This window comes from Hydra vulgaris, chromosome 11, assembly GCF_038396675.1.
Source record: "Hydra vulgaris chromosome 11, alternate assembly HydraT2T_AEP".
NCBI classification, from domain to species: domain Eukaryota; kingdom Metazoa; phylum Cnidaria; class Hydrozoa; order Anthoathecata; family Hydridae; genus Hydra; species Hydra vulgaris.
The window spans coordinates 4,462,501-4,485,000 of NC_088930.1; the positions used below are offsets into that span (position 1 = coordinate 4,462,501).

The 22,500-nt window shown below is 26.3% G+C and overlaps 1 protein-coding gene across 1 annotated transcript in view; it reads right to left on the reverse strand.

The window, feature by feature from the left end:
- The window catches only part of LOC101238016 (zinc transporter ZIP10), a 97,911-nt gene that overhangs the window by 30,468 nt on the left and 44,943 nt on the right, over window positions 1-22,500 (reverse strand). The window contains exons 5-6 of the mRNA XM_065809842.1: window positions 20,506-20,675; window positions 7,058-7,276 (exon numbers count right to left, since the gene is read on the reverse strand). Coding sequence (XP_065665914.1) covers window positions 7,058-7,276; window positions 20,506-20,675 — 389 coding nt within the window. The remainder of the gene's footprint in view (window positions 1-7,057; window positions 7,277-20,505; window positions 20,676-22,500) is intronic.

Consider the following 22,500-nt stretch of genomic DNA (forward strand, 5'->3'; position numbering starts at 1 on the left):
AAAACGTAAGTTTTTACACAAGATATGATTATTTTTAAAGTAATTTTTATGAACATAAATCTGAATATTCTCATCTTTCTAATTTCTTTTTATCGCTGTTTTATTTAAATTCTTTCACAGTTTTTTAAGAATTAATGATAAAGCATGATTTTTGAATTTCTTAAAAAGAAGCGTATTCAAACTGCTTTGATAAAACATTTTCATCTTTTATTTTCCTAATAGCATTATTTAGTGTTGTAAAGCAATCTATTGAGTCTAGCCTGGTTTTAAAAAGTGTAATATTTTTTAATACCCTTATAAAGTCTAGAAAACAAAAGGTAAATTGTCCAATAAATTAAATTCCAATAAATATTTTGTGGTGCAATTTAGATTTAAAAAAATAAATAAAATTAAAAGTGTTTTATGTTTTAAGCCTTCTCTTCTTGTAATACTAATCTTCCAAAACACAACCAGCTGTTGTTATGAGCAATACAAGTTTACTTAATATCAAATAAATACTAAGTAAACTATCGTTTGTCTAGTTTTCCACCTACAGATATCAAAATACAAAAACCAATTCAGTCTAAATCATTTTTTCCTACTGTTTCTAAAAACACTTTAGATATAGAAAAGTCTGGTAATTGTAATAAAACAGTAAAAGTGAAATAACTATTCAAAAGACGCCAACAACAGTGATAAAAACACTTATGAATCTATTATTCCACTAAAGGAAAACAATGGTGTTGTTTATTAAATAAACTTTAGTTTATTAAATACAAATTAGTTAACATCTTATTCAAACTATGATATTTTTTTATACCATCTCTATGATGAAAAATTAAAACCAGGAACAAATGATAATGAACTGTTATCTCTAATTAATTATGTCTGGGTTTTGGATAAATGCTTCCAATTCTCTTAAACAGATAAAAGCAGGAAAAGACATTTTGCTAAATTGGTTAGATGTTTTTTCTTTGCTTTGTAACTGTAAAATTGAAAATGGTTCATATTGTTTTTCATATACACATTTTGGTACAAGTTTTTCTTAACAAATATGTATTACGTAAATGGTTTAAAAAATCATTTAATACCTGGCGTAATACTGTAAAATATTTTAATGATCGTAAGAAAACTATTTACGAATTACACATCAAGTAAATGCATTTTTATAATATGCTTTTATCTAGAGCTAAAAATAATACTTTTCCTATTGAAGTTTCTTTAGATGTTTCTAGGAAGCAGCGTATAGAAAAAAGAATAAAAAAGCTTGCATCAATTGTAAAGACTATAAAATTTTTGGGTTGAAATGATATGCCTCTACGTGGTCATAGAGACGATAGAAAATATCATGGAGAAATTGGAGAATCTTCAGGGTTAGGTAAATTACAGGGCTACAGGGCTACGTAACTTTATTGTGCATTTAAACTTTAGAGTTGATGCAGGGGATTCAATTATAAAGGAGCATCTTCTTTCTTCCCCAAAAAATTTCACTTATATTTTAAAGACCATTCAAAATAAGTTAATTGAGTGTGTGTTAACGCAATTGAAAAGATTATAATAAATGATATTAAAAAAGTAAGTACTTCTCCATTATTGAAGATGAGGCTTCAGACTGTGCAATTATAGAACAACTTCCTATTGTCATATCTTATGTTGACTTAAACAGTAATATTCTGCTTTATAAAGTTATTGACAAATTTTTCTCATATATTTTCTTTAGTTTTACCTAAACAACTAATGGATTACTTTTATGGAACTTCTGTCACCTTTCAAACTAAATCATTTGATATTTTCCAGCAACTAAATGAAATTCAAAATTTCACTAATCGTTTAAAAAAAAAAAAAATGCTGATGCTTGCCATAAAAAATGGTATAAAATTTCTCTTGCATTGGCTAAAACATTTGTTATCAATGAAAAAAAACCTTGAACTTGGAGTGTTCAGAAGCGTAGAAATAATCATACATATGATACTATACCTGATTATATTAAAGTCTCTACTACATTGTCTCTTGTTAATGATCTTTTCAATGAACTAGAAAACAGGTTTGATGTCGAGAGCATGATTGTTTATAACGGCCTGTGTGCTATTCCTGTTAGTTTAATAAAGCAGTATTTTAGATCTTGTCCATGGAAAAAAAAGTTCCTAATTTTTTTGCAATTTTATAAATCTGATCTTCCTCATTTCTCATAAGTATTTTATAAAGAACTTTTCCTGATGATCCAGCAATGGTGAAACTTCAAGTATATATATATATATATATATATATATATATATATATATATATATATATATATATATATATATATTATAAGCATTAAAACATCATATACGGTATCATACTATTTATTTCTTTTTTCACGTAATATTTCGGCTCATATAGTGAGAGCCATTATCAAACTGAAAAAACCGTTAAAAAAACCGTTTAAAAATTATTATATAAAAAAAATAAAAAAATGAAGATAAATTACTTTCAAGTTTTAATTTTTAAACGGTTTTTTTAACGGTTTTTTCAGTTTGATAATGGCTCTCACTATATGAGCCGAAATATTACGTGAAAAAATAAATAAATAGTATAATACCGTATATGATGTTTTAATGCTTATAATATTATTACACATACTGTTAAAGATGTCACTTAAATCTTATGTATATATATATATATGTATATATATATATATATATATATATATATATATATATATATATATATATATATATATATATATATATATATATATATATATATATATATATATTATGCTACTAAAATTTACATACAATAAAGATATCTTGCGATTTGAATCTGCATAATATTTAGTATTGTAAAGAAGTGTTTGACAAAATATTATCAGTTGGTTGGAAATACCATATTATTAAAAACAACAACAACAACAACAACAATAACAACAACAACAACAAGATATTTATTTTCCTCAAAATTTAAAATCATCTAATTACAATAATATATTAATAACAATAATAAGAATAAGAATATTTATAATATTATAAATAATAAAACCAAAGTATCATTAAGAAGAATAAATATAAATGACAAGGAAGAAATCACTGATGCAGACCTGATTAAAGGAGTGACACTAAATAATTATACTAATAATATTGATTTAAAAAATAATAATAACAATAATAACTTTATTCGTTAATAAAGCAAAAATAACAGCAAAAACAATTTTTATTACAATTATGATAATAAAAGTAATAGTATAACTAGCAGTTATAAAAAAAATAATAATAATGACAAAAACAATAAAGTTTCTATAAAAATTGTAGGAAGGTAAAGAAAAATAAGAAAACTAAAAGAAGTTAATAATAATAAAAAATTAAAATAAAATTTTTTTTAGAATATGTTTAAATTTATTTTGTTTTAAATAAAAAAATGAAGATAAATTACTTTCAAGTTTTAATTTTTTAAACTCATTTACAATGCACACAAGACTTCGATTCCATTCACTGATGCACTGATGATTAATTAAATACTTACCATACCTCAAAGTTTTATAGGGAGGTACATTTAGTTTTCCATTATTGATGTTTCTAGTTAAATGTTAATGTATAAATTGAGTTTTAGTGAAGGAGGTTGTCATAGAGGAAGGTAAATTTTAATCAAGGGAGTCAAAAAAAAAAAGAAGATTAGCAAATTTAACTAGTGCTGACAAGGTAGAAATTTTAAGTTTTTTGAAGAAGTTTGAAGTTTCTGTATTATGGAGTTAAAGTTTTATTATTCGGATTGATTAGCGCTAAGCTGATATCAGTTTAATAATATTACAGTTGCCATTTCGTCCTCAAACCTGACAAAAGTCGTTAAAATGAGACTGAAAAATTGAAAAATACAGATTCTTAATGGTAGTTTTATCAACATAATTTCGAATTATTGAAAGCATGCTATTAGCTTGATTAAGTTATTTACGGAGTGCATCTATATGAAAATTCCATGAGAGGTTCGAATCTATAAAAATAGCAAAATATTTAACGTGTGTTGGATATAATTGCCAATTATTAATTTTATTTTTAGTTATATAATTGTTGTATAAATTTTTTTGTCTTGGAGATGTTAGTTCAGTTTTTTCCAAGTTCAGAAAAATTAAGTTTGCATTTAGCCAATGAACTAAACCTTTTAGATCTAAGTTTATAATCTTAAACAAGGAATGATGAGACTTATTAACATGCAAGATATAAGTATCATCACCAAAAAAAATTTTTATTATTAAAAAATTTGTTTAATTGTAATATTATTAAAAAACTTGTTATAATTATTAAAGCATGGCAAGTAGAGTTTTTTGATTGAAATGCAAACTGAAAATCATTTAAACAGTAAAAGGAACTCAAAAATGAGTATAATCTAGAATACATTAGTTTTTCATGGAGCTTGCTAATGCTAGATAGACCTAAAATCGGTCTATAGTTAGTACATGAGAGTTTTGAGCCATTTTTATATACTGTAATGACACAGGATAATTTCAAAATGTCAGGAAAAGATTCATCTAAGAAGGAGATATTAAACAGCTTAGAGAGAATATGAGAAAATTCAGAATTAAAATCAATAAGAATGTTTGTGGGTATGCTGTAAGGACCTATTAGTTTTCTAGGTTTTAATTTAGATATAAGTGATGAGATTTCAGAATGGTTTGTTGGAGATATCAGTAAACTATGAAGATTTCAGAATGGTTTGTTGGAGATATCAGTAAACTATGAAGATTTGGATATTTAAGATTATCATAGCTAATGTAAGATGAGTGAATTTTAGAATAAAGTTTATGAGCTACATTTTCAAAAAAGTTGTTGAATTCTTCGCAGATTCGACTTGGTTCAGTTATGTATGTTTTGTTAACTTGTAAGCAATTTGGAGATACATTATTGACATTTTTCACATTATTAGACTTGTTATGCCTTTCTAAGTTTTATGGAAATTTCTTAGATTTTCTGAAAAAAAAATTTTGAAATGTATTTTTTCGCTCAGTTTTATTAGATTAATTATGGTATATTTATAGTGCTTAAAGATAGTTTTAGTTTAATTATATTTTTTGGATCTTTTATCTTTACCATTTTTTCTTGAATAAGATTTCGAATCGGAATTGATTTTATTATTCCTTTAGTAATCCATGGCTTGAATTGACGCTTGTAGCTTTTAATACTGATTTTTTGAGTGGCATATGACAATCTAACAACAATGTTTTTTGAGAAATAAATGCTTCAAAACTAGAGTTAACAACGTTTTTATTAGTACTGTCATTCCAATCAACTTTTAATATTTTCAGATTTAAATGATTCTTTATTATAATTTTCAAAGTTCCTGCGGTATATATTATGATTGCGTGGTATAAATAATTTGTTGACATTAGGACAAATAAGAAATTGAGGTAGGTGATCAGAAATAGAAGTTGTTAGATTTCCTGAAATAATTTGGTTAGAGGTTACACTTGTAGCAGAATGGTCAGGAACCCTCGTTGGTAGCGTAATAAATTGGCAAAAATTATAAGAAGTAAGTAAGTTTAAAAACTCGGAAGTTACAAACTCAAAGTTTGACTGTATCAGATCCATGTTAAAATCGCCAAAAAGAAAAACAGATTTATTTCCAGTAGATAGTTTTTGGAGGATAGATATTTTATTATTGAAGTTGTTTACAACCATGGTAGAATTATATATGCAACCAACAACAACATCTTATTTTTGGTAAAAATTATTTCAACAAAAGTAGATTTTAAATAATTTGGTAAGTATATGATCAAATCATTTTTTTTTTTATAAATCAGTTTTTTTGAATTATATAACAAGGTTCCACTACAAGATGATTCAGTTGGTGTGTGCTCAAAATTATAATTTTGAATAATAATTGGATGCACAGAAGGAAATTATTATTTTAATTTTGTTTCTGTAATTCCAATAATGCTAATTTCAAAACTAAATAATGGTCATATGTTCAGATCTTTAAAGTGCTTTTATAAAGAGGATATGTTTAAATGGAAAAAAGACGTAGAGTTTACGATGTTATGAAAACAAAATTGTTAATGCCATCTTATTATTTTATTAATGTCAATTTATTAATTTATTAATGTCAATTTATTAATTTATCAATGTCATCATATCAATTTATTAATTTATTAATGTCAATTTATTAATGTCAATTTATTAATGACAATTTATTAATGTCAATTTATTAATGTCAATTTATTATTGTCAATTTAATAATGTCAATTTATTAATGTCAACTTTTTAATTTATTAATATCAATTTAATAATTTATTAATGTCAATTTATTAATGTCAATTTATTAATGTCAATTTATTAATGTCAATTTATTAATGTCAATTTATTAATGTCAATTTATTAATGTCAATTTATTAATTTATTAATGTCAATTTATTAATGTCAATTTATTAATATACTAATGTCAATTTAATAATGTCACAATGTAAATACCACCTTGTAGATTTTCTCAATAGAAATTAGAAACCTCTTTGAATTTTTTCAGAGCAAACTCTAAGACTGTACATAAAAATTTAACAAAAACATTAAAACACTATACCATCGCAGAGACTAGCAAAAACCACGGATTGAAGCTTAAATAAGCCACTTCCACCTACAGCTTAATGATAAATTAAACTAGTTAAATACATGCATATTTATATTTATTTATATAATATATATGATTTCATTGTTTAACTTAAAAAAAATTGTTTTCAATTCATTTTATTTTGCTTTGAAACATGTAGTGCAAAAAATAGATTAAAAAAAAATAGTTCTAGTAACACGTTTGCCATAAAGTTATTAAACCATTAAAGGTATTATTATATATTAAGTTGACCACATTTTGAAGACAAAAACAATGAATGGTCATGTGGGTTTCTATGATGTTTAAAATGAGATATAATTTAATAAAAAGCTGATAATAAGCTAAATTAATAAAAAGGATATTGTTTTTTAAACACTATTTTCTGGATTTTGGAATATCATTTTTGTAAAAGAAGAAGGAACGCTTAGGATTTTATTTTCAACACGTTCCACCTCGTACATATACATATTAATAGAATATAAAGAAAATTAGAAAAAAAAAAACTAACAGTTTCAGATGTTGATGTTTCCAGTTCTCCATTTCTTGTTCTTTGAGAGTCATTATTTGTCGAACCACCACCATGAGAATGAGAATGACCAGTCCCACATGCTTGCATTATTATTTCAAACGCAAAGAATATATAAATTCCAAATAATATTAAACAAAATTTCCATAGTTTGCTATCTGCAGAGAATTTTCCGTGGTGATCATCATGCAAATCTAACATCTAAAACATAAATTTGTTAAAACTATTAAAATTTACAAATAAACCAAATGAGCACTGACAAATCATTTATTTTATTTATCTAGCATTATATATATATATATACATATATATATATATATACATATATATATATATATGTATATATATATATATATATATATATATATATATATATATATATATATATATATATATATAACTACAAAATTGATAATAAACAATATAATGGAAAAAGGTATGCCAAGCAAAAAAAACAATAATTGAATTTTTGAAATTTGAAAAAAGATTTATTTCTTTTAAATAAATATATAAATAATAAAAAAGCACTAGAGGCCTTTCACTATTTTCATCAGTAGTGCTATGTTTAATGCTTTATCAAATTTTTTTATATTACTGTAGAAAGTTAGATAATAGAAAAATTAAATTGCTATATTGTAACTATGAGTTACCATTGTAACATTTTTTTTTAAAAAAAAAGTCTCAATTAAATGTGTCATGTTTTTGTTTATGTAAATGACTTTCATATGACAACAAATTTTTTTCACTTTTTAATTCAAGAAAAACAAAGAGTTGGAAAAAAGGTTCTATAGTTTTGTTGTGCAATCTCTGGCATTCAAATACATGATTGTCAAATTGGTCTGTAGAATTTCCTGTTCTGCAACTGGAAATATGACCATTAGTGCGGCTTCTTAAATTATTTGTTTTTCCAGTGTAAGTAGATAAACCATTACATGATAAACACTTTAAATAATAAATAACATTTTTTAAATAACATATCAAAACAGATATATTTTACAAAGAAACAAATACCCACGACTATTTAAATTACAATAGTTTTCATCCTTTCCACATAAAAAAGAATATACCATATAATCTTGCTAAAAGAATAATTGTTTTTACATCGGATTATGCTACAGAAAAACTACGTTTAACGGAACTAAAATTATGGTTAAAAGAATGTCTTTACCCAGATAATATTATAGAAAAAGCATTTCATAATGCCAAATTACAAGGACCAGCAACTTTAAAAAAATCCGAAGAAGTTTTTCCTCTGGTAACTACATTTTATAGCAATTTAAACTGCCAGCCTATTTTAACAGAAACTAATCTTTAACTTAGTCTATCTACTAATGCAAGGGTAAAGGAGGTTTTTTCAAATATACATCCAGTAATAGCCTACAAACAACCACCAAATTTACTAAGACAACTAACTTCTTCAAAATTTCATTCTATTTCATCTATCAAAAAAACGGGTTTATTCAAATGTAAAGATATTCGTTGTAAAATTTGCCAATTATATTTACAAGAAGTTGATAAGTTTGAGACGTCTAATGGAACTATTTGGAATATTAAAAGTCGCATTACTTGTAATAGCAAAAATGTTATTTATTATTTAAAGTGTTTATCATGTAATGGTTTATCTACTTACACTGGAAAAACAAATAATTTAAGAAACCGTACTAATGGTCATATTTCCAGTTGCAGAACAGGAAATTCTACAGACCAATTTGACAATCATGCATTTGAATGCCAGAGATTGCACAACAAAACTATAGAACCTTTTTTCCAACTCTTTGTTTTCCTTGAATTAAAAAGTGAAAAAAATTTATTGTCATATGAAAGTCATTTACATAAACAAAAACATGACACATTTAATTGAGACTTCTTTTTTTTTTTTTTAAATGTTACAATGGTAACTCATAGTTACAATATAGCAATTTAATTTTTCTATTATCTAACTTTCTACAGTAATATAAAAAAATTTGATAAAGCATTAAACATAGCACTACTGATGAAAATAGTGAAAGGCCTCTTGTGCTTTTTTATTATTTATATATTTATTTAAAAGAAATAAATCTTTTTTCAAATTTCAAAAATTCAATTATTGTTTTTTTTGCTTGGCATACCTTTTTCCATTATATTGTTTATTATCAATTTTGTAGTTATATATATACATATATATATATATATATATATATATATATATATATATATATATATATATATATATATATATATATATATATATACAGTAGCGGCGTTAGGGTAGGGCTAGGTTGGGCGATGGCCCAGGGCGCCGAATATAAAGAGGCGAAACTAATTGGTTATTTTACCCTTTGCCTTTTTTTTGAATGGGGTTAAATTGAGCTAGGGGCGCCATAGAAATCAAAAAAAAATGTATATTATATACACAGGCCCGCCGAGAGCCATAATTTTAGACGGTGCAAGAGATATTTTTGGGCCGTTTACCCATAATTCTAATATTTTAAACTATTACTGTATGCTTTTGCTGAATCAATTGTGGTTTAATTCCACATTGGTTTTTAGAATCGGCAATTGTTCACAATGAGAATGCAGTTTTATTTCTAGCTACAGTTATTTCATTTACTAAAGAATATTGATTTAAATAATAATTATTAACCGTTTTGAATTATTGCTTTGTTTTTTTATGTAATTATTTTTTCTTTCATTATTGGATTAAAGGATATTTCTGAAATAAAAATTCAGACTATTTGTTACGTTTCAACCATGCTCAATAATACAGTAATCAATCTCAACAAATATACAAGTACTAATAAAAACAGAATTTTAACAAATAGTTTATTCCAAGAATAGTTCATTTACAAAACAAAGGTGCTTTTCTTGCTTTTTTTGAAGCGAAATTTCGAATAACTTTGTCAAAATCAATTGACCTAGATATTGAAGATTCGAGACTCAACATTGCCAAATCTACTAATTGTCCTTGTAGCATTGTAGTTCTTAAAAAGTTTTTAATCAGTTTTAGTTTGCTGAATGAGCGTTCGGCGGATGCAACTGTAGCAGGAATTGTTAAGAATATTCTCAAGCATACACAAATATTTGGAAAATAGGCCATGTAAGTTAGTTCGACTAATCGAATTTAGGAGTTCAAAAGGGTTTAATTGATTCGATCCAAAATTTGCATAATGTATAGATTTTAACTGTTTTATTTCCATTACAATATCTTCGCTAACATCTGCTGAATACTCTTCCCTTAATAATTTTGTTTTCATTTCCAATGTATCCAAATCAATATTGAGATAATTCCACATGAAGCTAAACTTATCTGAAATGCTCTGTGCTGCTTTGAATCTTACAGTAAGACCACCAATAACTCTATCTAATACCACATAGAAAACAAATCTTCTAAAGCATGATTTCTCCATGGTCTCATCTTCATTTAAATCTGTAAACCCTTGATCCTCTGACTCGCCAACAACTCTGGCTCTTTTGCGATTTGCACCACCACGTCCTCTTGATAGTTTGACTTCTATATCCAAATTCATTGCAACATTCTTTGATTCTGACCAGATATCTTTCCATTTATTCCGAAGCTCAAAATGTTGTCTCAGTAAGTCGTTTATGTTGTCCACTTCCACATCTAAAGTTGCATTTGCTTGCTTGAATAACTTTGTTGCAAAAATCAATCGGAACAAGAATTTTGTACCATATTAATGACATTATTATGCAGGAAAATGAAATAATATAATATAAGGCACCTTCTACTTTAGTTCTTGTTTTAGAAGTCAAATTTAATTCTAAAAGCTCTTCCAATGACAATTTAATCCCAGAAAGTTGTGCTGCAAAAGGTTTGACACTTTCAACACGATCTGACCACCTTGTATGTGACATTCCTTTTAGTGAGCAATTGATGTGTTTTGATAATATCTCCCATTGTTTTGGACTTGAGCTGAACAAATTATATACTGTTTGAATCTTTCCAAAAAATCTTACAGCTTCAGTAATACACTCTGCCGCATCATTTCCCACAAGATTAAGTGTGTGACATCCACAAGGGGAAAATAGTGCTAATGTACATAACTGAAGTATTTTGGCTTGCACACCATTGTATTTTCTAGCCATGTTTGATTCATTGTCATATGATTGTGCTCTGTAATCTGAGAGAGGAATGGAGTTATGTTGAAATGTTTCCACTACCATTTGAGATATTTCATCCCCAGTTTTATTGCTGCAATCTACATATGTTAGAAATTGTTCAACAATTTCATATTGTGAATCTTTTAATATTACATATCGTAATATGAATGTTGTTTGCTCTGTATGTGACGAATTTGTTGTTGCATCGACCATTATTGCGAAATACTTAGCAGATCTTCTTTCTTGTAAAATATGCTGTCGCACCAAATCTGAGCATTCTGCAAAGAATTCATTTTGAGTATCAGCTGATAGATAATGAACTTAAAGTCTTTTGCCTCTTTGCTGAGATTCTTCCACTGATAATACATGCTCTTTAAGTATAGGGTCCCAATGTGAAAGTAACTCTATAAGACCCAAAAAGTTTCCATTATCTACATCTCCAACTCGCTGGGAGGATCCCCAAAAAGCCAATCCACGTTCACCCAAAAATAGGATAACATCTAATATTCTTTTAAGAATATTGGACCATTTCGTTGATTGCAACTTAATTGAGCTTTCCAAGTAAGTTTCAATACCCTTTTCAAATAAATAACGTCTTTCTAATGCTCGCCAAGCTAGGTAACATTCTCTGTGGACATTACTCCTCTCATGCTCTGGAATCCTGTTACACAACTTTCACTATTTACCAGTTGCTGCATATCCATCAGGTGAAGCCAATACTGATCGCAAACTTAAATTTCTCTCAGTAACAGAGCTTTTGGAAATATTACCAGAAAATAATCGACATTTGGAGTCAACATAAACAGGCAAAATAATGCCTGTTTATGTTGACTCCAAACCAGCCAGTCTCTTTTATGAACTTCATCGTTGACATTCTTAAAATTTAAAATTGTCTGAGGAAAAGCCTGATTATTAATATCTTTGGGTAATATGTTAGGAAAATCGACATGGTCATTTGTGACATACTTTTCTACCTCAGATTGAGAGGGAATTTCACTCAAAAGATTACCAATATCAAGAAGGACCTGACCACAATTAGAAGCAGAAAGGCTTACAGTCTCAATCCCATTTGAATCATCTTCATTACCTTCAAACGTTTCAATTTTTTCCCCATCAAAACAGTCAGTTAAATTATCGCTTATTTTATCTACATCATTTGCTTTAGAAACAGTGTCCTTTTGTTCATTATCATTGAGATTTGATGCAGTGACTCCAACGTCAAAAAACGCCCGCATAACTTTTTTCATTCATAATGTTTTTGTCTTTCTTTCCTTTTTTGACATCCTGACTTGTGAAGAGGCAGCATCGTTTATGATAATTTCTAAAATTAAAATTGTAAAAATGTCATGCTATTAAATACAAAATATAAAGAAGAATAGAGTATTCCAAAAATATGCAATTAATTATAAGACTTTATAATATTGCTTTACAGGTTATTTATTAACAGTAAAATAAGTCAATTATAATTATTACCTAATTTAATCAAGGTTTTGACTAATTGTTATAAATAAAAATCGTTACCGTTAGTAATATCAAAAAGCAGTAACACTTCACAATATTGGAAGAAAATAATTAATAGCAAAACCTTGAATGTACTTTTAAATTGAAAAGGAGAAAAGACTAAAATTTATCAGCTGCACATTGAACTTATAGGAACAATAGGAATGTACTTTCAATTAAGTCTGCATGAAAGAAAATTTGAAAAAGAGAAAAGACCCGACTGAAAAATTCTAAAGAGAATCTAACTAGAATTCTAAATTTTAAATAGAATAGAATAGAATTCTAAATTGTAGAAATTGTAAGTTACAATTAATAATGAAAAAATAACGAGAATAAATAGAGAAAAGTATGGAGACATTTCAACCTAGATTCGAGCTAAATTACTGCAGACAGCGACTAGTTAGTTTCTAGCTGTCAAGCTAATAAATGTCACTAATAAATTTTTGTAATTATTATTGTAATTATTTTAGAAAAAAACTTTGGTTAATGGGCCCCAATTCTTCTATAGGCCCTGGAGCAGTGCACCGCCTGTACCCCCCTCTCAGTGGACCTGTATATATATATTATATATATAATATACATATAATATTATATATATATATATATAATATTGTATATATATTATATTATAAATATATATATATATATATATATATATATATATATATATACATACATATATATATATATATATATATATATATATATATATATATATATATATATATATATATATATATATATATATGTATATATATATATATATATATATGTATTATATATATATATATATATATATATATATATATATATATATATATATATATATATATATATATATATGTATATATCAGGGGCGGACGCAGGTTACCCCTTCAAATAATAAAGCGCCATACGTTATGTTATAAGTGACGTGAATACACCCGCTGTGCAAACAAAAAAAATTGGAAGGAGGTAAGTTAAAATTTTTGCAATTGAAATGAGAAATCCGTACCTAAATTTTAATGCAAACAGGATTCAGAAAACTAAGTTAACTAGTGATAATGTTGTTATATATATATATATATATATATATATATATATATATATATATATATATATATATATATATATATACATATATATACATATATATATATATATATATATATATATATATATATATATATATATATATACATATATATACATATATATATATATATATATATATATATATATATTATATATATATATATATATATATGTATATATCAGGGGCGGACGCAGGTTACCCCTTCAAATAATAAAGCGCCATACGTTATGTTATAAGTGACGTGAATACACCCGCTGTGCAAACAAAAAAAATTGGAAGGAGGTAAGTTAAAATTTTTGCAATTGAAATGAGAAATCCGTACCTAAATTTTAATGCAAACAGGATTCAGAAAACTAAGTTAACTAGTGATAATGTTGTTATATATATATATATATATATATATATATATATATATATTATATATATATATATATATATATATACATATATATACATATATATATATATATATATATATATTATATATATATATATATATATATATACATATATATACATATATATATATATATATATATATATAATATATATATATATATATATATATATATATATATATATACATATACATATATATATATATGTATATATATATATATATATATATATATACATATACATATTTATATATGTATATATATATATATATATATATATATATATATTTATATATATATATATATTTAATAGTTTACTATTTATAGAAAAGAATATAAGGTAAGTATGGGTAATAAGGCCCACTAATCCAAACTTAGGGAAAAAATAAATTGTGAAACTTTTTTTCGACATTAAAATATTAGAGTTATCTGGTTTTATCATTGGCAGCAAAAAAAAATCAGCATTTCTTTACCGTGCGTTCGACAAAGCAAGATTACTTTGTTAGTTTCGTCAAAAATTGCATAAGTCTAATTTTTAAGATACGTGTTTTTACATTTTAAAATATTTTATAAAGCTTCTATTTTTTTCAATTGCATTTATTTGCATAAAGTACTTATTCCTTATCATTACTCATCATGTAATATTTATGCAAGTGTTGAAACAAAAGGATACATTATCGATAAACGTAACAGGTTCAAAGCGGGTAATAAGGCCCACTAAAAATCGGCCCACTTAATCTGGTCCTTCACCAGCTTCAGTCACCCAACCCAGTTCCTCAACAGTTTCAGTCGATCAACCTGAAATTAATCTTAATGCAAGTTTCAATGATTTAATGCCGAGTCCTGCTAAAAAGAAAAATATGGCTATGGTCGGTCGCAAAAAAAGTTTTAAATATGTTGCTAAAGCCCTAACGAAAGAAGATTTTCAATCCTCTACTTCTAAAGCTGTTAATAATAAGAATAAGGGCAAAGGAAAAGCAAATGTTTCTAAAGACCTGAAAAAAGATTATTCTCAATCTTCCACTTCTAAAGCTGTTAATAAAAAGAATAAAGGCAAAGGAAAACCAAGTGCAAAGAAAAGTAAGTCTGTAAGTGTGGATGTGAATGATTGGTTTTGTTTGTTATGCCAGCAAAAGTCTGTAGAAAGTATGCGACAATGTTGTAAATGTAAAGTATGGTACCACGAGGCGTGCATGGGGTATGATTCTGAAGATGAGGAAGAACTAGTATGTCCATTCTGCGAAGAATAATGTTTTTCTTTGTAACATTTCTTTATTGAATTTTTTAATTTTCTGTTGTTATTCACTGTTGTATAAAAAATTGATTCTTTTAAAGTATATAAATATGCAAGACTTATTATTTTATAAATGTGAGATAAACTATGCATTAAAAGAATGTTTCCAAACTTTTTTCTGGTTTTTCTTTACTTATTTTTTGTATTTTTTACTTGGGCTTTATTACCCCCATAAGGGGGTAATAAGACCCAATTAAGGTATGCTACAAAAACATGAATAACTTTTGTTATAGTTATTTTCTCAATATGCAGATACGATTTTTACATCAAGGAATGATTAATCTTAAGCAGCAATCGAAAATATTTTTTTAAACTTAATTTTTAAAGCCTAAATGACCAAAAGTCTGTTAGGTGGGCCTTAATACCCATATTTACCTTATATATAACAGTTATATTATTCGGTATACAGTGAAAATTTTTTAGTTTTTTCAGTATTCTCAGATTTAATTGAAAATCGCAGCTTGCTTTATCTTGTTTTTAGTAACAAGGTTAATATTAAGCAAAACTCTCAAAAAGTGAGAAATTACCAAGAATCGTTAGCATTGTAAAATTTTAAATAAAATATTTTATAAAACAATTTTTAAACAAATGGGTAGTATCACTAATCCGTTACAAAGTCTGTTCTAATAAATCCGATTATGGAAACATTTTGATCTTCTAATAAAAAACATCTTTTTTCTCGTGATAGTTTGACCAAAAGTTTGATATATTCAGTTAGGGCTGTTTTTTCGCCTATGTTAGCGTGGCCGTGGTTTAGGGTTTCACAATAAAATTGTTAATAAAATAATTAACTTTTAAAAAATAAAGTAAATAATATAACGTAATTTTTTTTATTTGTTACTCCCTATTTTTTCTTAATAAAAAATCATTTGTAGTTGCAAAGCTGCGAATCGTTATTTAACATATAATCATTTAAAAATTCAAAAGTTTAACATATTATAATTCTTTTATGCAAATGTCGAGAAAATAAAGAATTTGGCTAACATCAAACATTTTTTTAAATGTGGTATTAAATTTAATTATTTAATATTAAAAAAAAAAGGAAAAGAAAAAAACATTTCCTTATAGTAATAATAAAAAAGAAGTTAATTTGATATATATTTAATATATTTAATTCGTTCTGTGGGAATTAATATTATTGAAGTAATTCAATATAGTTATTGTTTTTAAAAAATAAAAAACATAAAGAGAATTTTATGACGTCAAATTTACATAAGGCTATTGCGTTAATTATTTTTTATTTAAAACAAGGCCTGCATACATATGAAGGCCGTACCGTGAAATTTTTTAGGGGGGGAAAAATAAAGGCAGTTTTAAAATACCAAACAAATATAAATTTACATTTAAATAAATTTACTTAATAAAATTTTCAAGAAACATAGCTATATTTGTGTAAACAATCTCTACATAAACGAATTTATTGTTTTCTATTTTTATACTTCTAATGCAGTATAAAAATAGAAAGTATAAGTACAATGTATAAGCAAGCTCCTTGTTTGAAAATGGGTATCGATACGAAGATTAATAATACTTTGATAAATGGTTTAAATTTTTATTCAAAAACTAAACTTTTTTTATATAAATTTCTAGGATGTCAAGTAAAAAATAATTTTGAAACTTGTTTATAATCAACATTTTCATTGTAGTGGATATTAATGATGGCTAATGAGCTAAGTCTATCTGAAGTCATACTGGCTCTCAACCATGTTCTTAATCTTCGCATTGCTGAAAAGCTGCGTTCACATTCTGCGGACGTTACAGGTAGTGTACATCCGATCCTTATAAGCTCAAAGAGATTAGGATATTGATTTTCATCGCAGATTTTAATGGCTTTAGCTAGAGTATTAGCCCTATCTTTAGGTTTAATAGCAGTCCATTTTCTTTTCCAAAACATGAATTCTTGATCTACACCTTCTGAGTTTGGAAGATCACTTTTATACATTTCAACTAACTCCTGGAAAGCAGTTATCTCCTCACGGCAAATTATTGAGGGAATTAAGCATTAAACCTTAGCAGCAATGCAATTTGTCTTTTGGAATCGTATTTTGATTTCTGAAATGATGGTGTTGAGAATAGGTATTATCAATGCTCGTTTATAATATTTATGGGGGTACGTTATTTCTTTAGGCCTGCCTCATAGTGATTCTGGGAATCGTTGGTTCTACAAATAATTTACTTGCCATACGAGTAGTTTGTTGACAAATTGCGTAAGTTTCTTGTTGTTAAATGTTGTATTCAACATTTTTCTGTAGATTGTTTAAATCGTTGATTGTTTCTTGAATGTTACTGTATGCATACACATACAGTAACATTCAAGAAACGCGCCCTTGTAACCTCTCTGTTATATACGACAACGGGTGAAGTAAGCGGTACAAAGTTATAATACCAATTATGAATTCGAACTTAGTGAGTGCATTAAGGAGTGAGTTGGCCTCTCTTTTTCCTTGTGCGTCCCAATCCATAATAAACTCTATATTGAACTGCTCTTTATTAGAGTGTATTCCTAAAATAATCTCTGATGCCTCTGCCATAAATGGTATAGCTAAATAAAAGTGTTCATATGCGGCATCTCTTTCTGACCATCTTGTTTTGTACATCCCTATCAAAATCTTTTTTCTTTCAGTTGACTTACAACGGATTTCTGCAACATGCTCCAGCAAGCGCTCTCTTTTCGTAGAGGTTTTGAAATAAATGGATATATTTCTGTATACCTCCAAAATGTTATCAATTATTGACATTTTTGATGTTACAGCAATTGATAAATTCAAGTTATGTGAGCTACAATGTGTTACAATTGCTTATAATGATCTTTTTAAAATATAGCTGGCAACACCTTTTTTTACAGATTGCATGTTTGGTACGCCATCGTAACACTGGCCTATACAAGAACTAAGATCAATTCCACTTTTGCTATAAAACTTTATCAAGCTTTCTCCAGTATGTTTGCCTGTTATCCTGTCAAGATTCAAAAAGTCAAGAAATACTTCTCTAATTTTTTTTTCTCCGTTTACGTATCTCATACATACTGATAGAATTGTTGGTTTGAAGTTGTTACCTCGTCTGCTGAAATTGAATGGTAATTTGCAGTTTTGATTTCATTCATTAGCCGCTCTTGTATACATTTCTTTCCAGTTATATTAATTAATTCATTTTGACTCTTTGACTCATGGTAGCTGACATCTTCGCGTAATGGTGTTTGTATATGTGCATTAAGTTTAGCGTTATGGCGAGCTATTTCTCGCACAATTGCAAAAAACTTTCGAGGATTACCTTTTTGGTCTGAGTTTTCCATACACTTTTCATAAGTTCCGCGAAATGCAAGTCCTTGTTTCTCCATTAAATCCACTATTCTACCTGATGTTTAAACAATGTGCCATTTTTTAATGTTTTGGGAAATTGAACATGTATCTTCTGAAGTTATTCGTAAACATTTTGGATATTTCATGTGGTGATAATTCTTGATTTCCGCCCAAGAGTTCGTCAATATCGTATCGTTTTTCTTCTTCTTTAAAATCACATTCTTTTGAATTTGCTTGGTCTACTTCGCATGACAAGCTTTTGTTAACATTATTATCATCTCTAATGACTTCCTCTTTTTCTCGTACTTCGCGTAATGTTTTATCGGTTACATTTTGAGAATTGTCGATAATAAAAAACACTTAAAACGTAAGTAATTAATAATAAACTTACAGATCTTAAACTATATTAAAATTAAAACTCGCGTAAACATTACAATAAAAAACAAGAAATAACAAGTACTATCATAAAAAAATTTAACGTATAGATAATATCTATATCTAGTTAATATCAAACTAATTGTTATAAAAAGATCAAAATAGCTTTTTTACTTAAAATATCCTGCAAACGATTTGCTTTTGTTTGCTGCATTTTGAACCACTTTTATATCAGCTGCTCATTTCCTAATTTGGTTAGACATGTTAACTCTATCTTTTGCTTTTAAAAGTGAATTAGTATTAGTAGAGAATTGTAATTACAGTATAAATTCTGGAGAGACTATTTTTCATTTTTCGTTTACAAAAGATTTCACAATGCAATGACTTGTAAAAACGACGCCTTACGTTTATGATACAATAAAGTAAAAATTGTTTCATGAGAATGATTCATAAAAATCAAATAAATATCATAAAAATTTTGATTAAATATTTTGACATCGAAAAGAGTCTGGAAATAATTTTTGGCGTCAAATTAAAAAAGGCATTTTGCATAAAAAGGGAGGTCGATCTCACCCAACAACCCCCCTACGGTACGGGCCTGTCATATGTATATATATATGTATATATATATATATATATATATACATATATATATATATATATATATATATATATATATATATATATACATATATATATATAAATATATATATATATATATATAAATATATATATATATATACATATATATATATATATATATATACTTATATGTATATATATATACCTATATGTATATATATATACTTATATGTATATATATATACTTATATGTATATATATATATGCATATATGTATATATTTACATATATGAATATGTATATGTATATATATACATATATGTATATATATATATATATACATGTAAGTATATATATATACATATATGTATATATATATACTTACATGTATATATATAGTATATCAAAGTAGAGCTAAATGTTATCTGCATTCCTTTTTTAAAATTGATGACATGCCTACCATTCATTTTTCTATATAATAAGTAAACTGTAATATATCTGTTATAATTTAAACTTCATTTGCAATATGCAAATATTTAATCATTTTTTATACAAGTCTGTTCTTGTTTATATGTTTATTATGCATAATTGTATATTAAAGTTTTAAAGGTCAAGTGTTTTCCATATCAAGAAATGAACTTTTTTTATGATGGTTTAGTTTGAATTAATTTTTTTTTTTTAGCGCTTAGATTGATCATCCAATCGCTTTTTAGATTTAATAAATCTGATGGGGCACTAGTGAAATTTTGACCCCAGGTATCAAGAATGGTCGTGGTAGGCCTGTGTATATAAGGTTAGACAATGCTTACTTCAGGTAACATATGAAGGATTCCATCACCAGACAATACTCCAACACCCATACTGATAATAAATAAAAGAAATGAAGGAAACCACCATTTATTATTCAGGGGTGAACAAATTAAACCAAGAAAAGAAAATAAATTGACAACAGTGACGCCAACTATAGTTGCAATCCATGCTAAAGTTAAAAATGTATAATAAATACAATACATATATATATATATATATATATATATATATATATATACATACGTTTATATATATATATATATATATATGTATATATATGTATATATATATATATATATATATATATATATACATACGTTTATATATATATATATATATGTATATATATGTATATATATATATATATATATATATATATAAAGAAGTATAATGAAAGAAAATATTGCCGTCCCAAGTCAAACCCTCAGTCGATGTAGCAGCACTCAGCTGCGAGTCATGCTATTTATCAGTCAATGTATGCACTGAAACCCCCAGCAGCAGGCTGTTTCAGTATGTATATTTTACTTCTATATCATAATTGGTAAATAGTCGAAATCATATAGAAAACTGGAACTTGTTACTTAAACATTAATATTAATGCAAATAAAAAAAATTAAATTAAAAAAATTAAAGAGCAAATAACTCTGAAAAATAAAAGATCATGCAAGAAATAAAACTCACACAAATTAAATATGTGCATTAAAATTTATTATTATTATTTTTTTCTTTTTAAAAGCAACTATATTGTCTTTATAAACCAAGTGAGTAATTTTTTTTTTATTATTGTTAAAGTATATGGTGGAAATAGTATGGTGAACATGATCTTGCCCCATAATCCAGTGGGTAAAACATAAAAATGCTTCATGCTTCATAGCAATACTGAGAAAAAGATTAGCTGTTTTCAGTTTTAGTCTTGCAGTTTTGCACTATTGAAACACAATCAATATATGCAAAACCATCACAAACATAATCAATAAGGTATGATGATGGTTCTATGAGACCACCTCTTATTAAAATATTCAAATAATGTGTATCTTATAAATTTATTGTATGATTACTATAAATGCAAAAATTTTTCCAACATTCTCAAAACTTTCTTACAATATACTCAGCAATATACATTGCAACTTCTCAAGATTCATCAGAGAGTATCATTTAAAAATTCATCTGATTGTTTCGTCTCATCAGTTTCAATATCATTTTCTATAATATTATATGATTCTTTTACCGAATTTTTATTTTTATTAATCTTTTATTATATAAAACATCCTTCAAGTTTACCAGAAACCCGCCACCACTCACTTGTCGATTTTGGTCGAAACGCCTTTCAACTTTGAAACTTTGGAAGTTTTTAAACTTTCCCTAGTTAATAGCCGTTGTGCCATTGCACGCAAAAACTAAGGTTTTTTATCAACTTTAATTGCTGCTTTTTCAAGGCTATTACTAAAACAAAGATGGTCTTTTGAGTTGGAGATTATCTACCACACGTTGAAAAGATGCAGGAAACTGGAAGCATCTTTGGAATTCAGAAAATAAAATGTTATAGCAGCTATAGAAGTTTCATGAAAAATGTCAAGTGCAATCTAAACGTTTTAAACTTTTCAATTTGCATGCGTGTAAAACTTTCGCAAATTCTAGAAGCCTTTCTTAAATTTGTATTCAAGTTTTCATCCTTTTCATAATCATGGTGCAAGAGTTTCCAGGGAATTTCATCAGACATCAAAAAAGTAACAAAATTGAATTCAGGAAAAATAAATTCTTATCTATTTAACAAGTTATTTCTAACATTTTTTATTAGGTGTATGACATCAAAAAATTAAATAAACTTTTTGTAATTGAAAATTTATTAACGAACTTTAAACATCTTGATTATTTAACTTCGATAACTTTGAGCAGGTGGAAACATTAGTAGCATGGTTATTACATACAATACCTCTGACTGTGAAACCACTCTTCGTTAAAATACATAAGCAGCTCAAAATTTTATTTTTTAA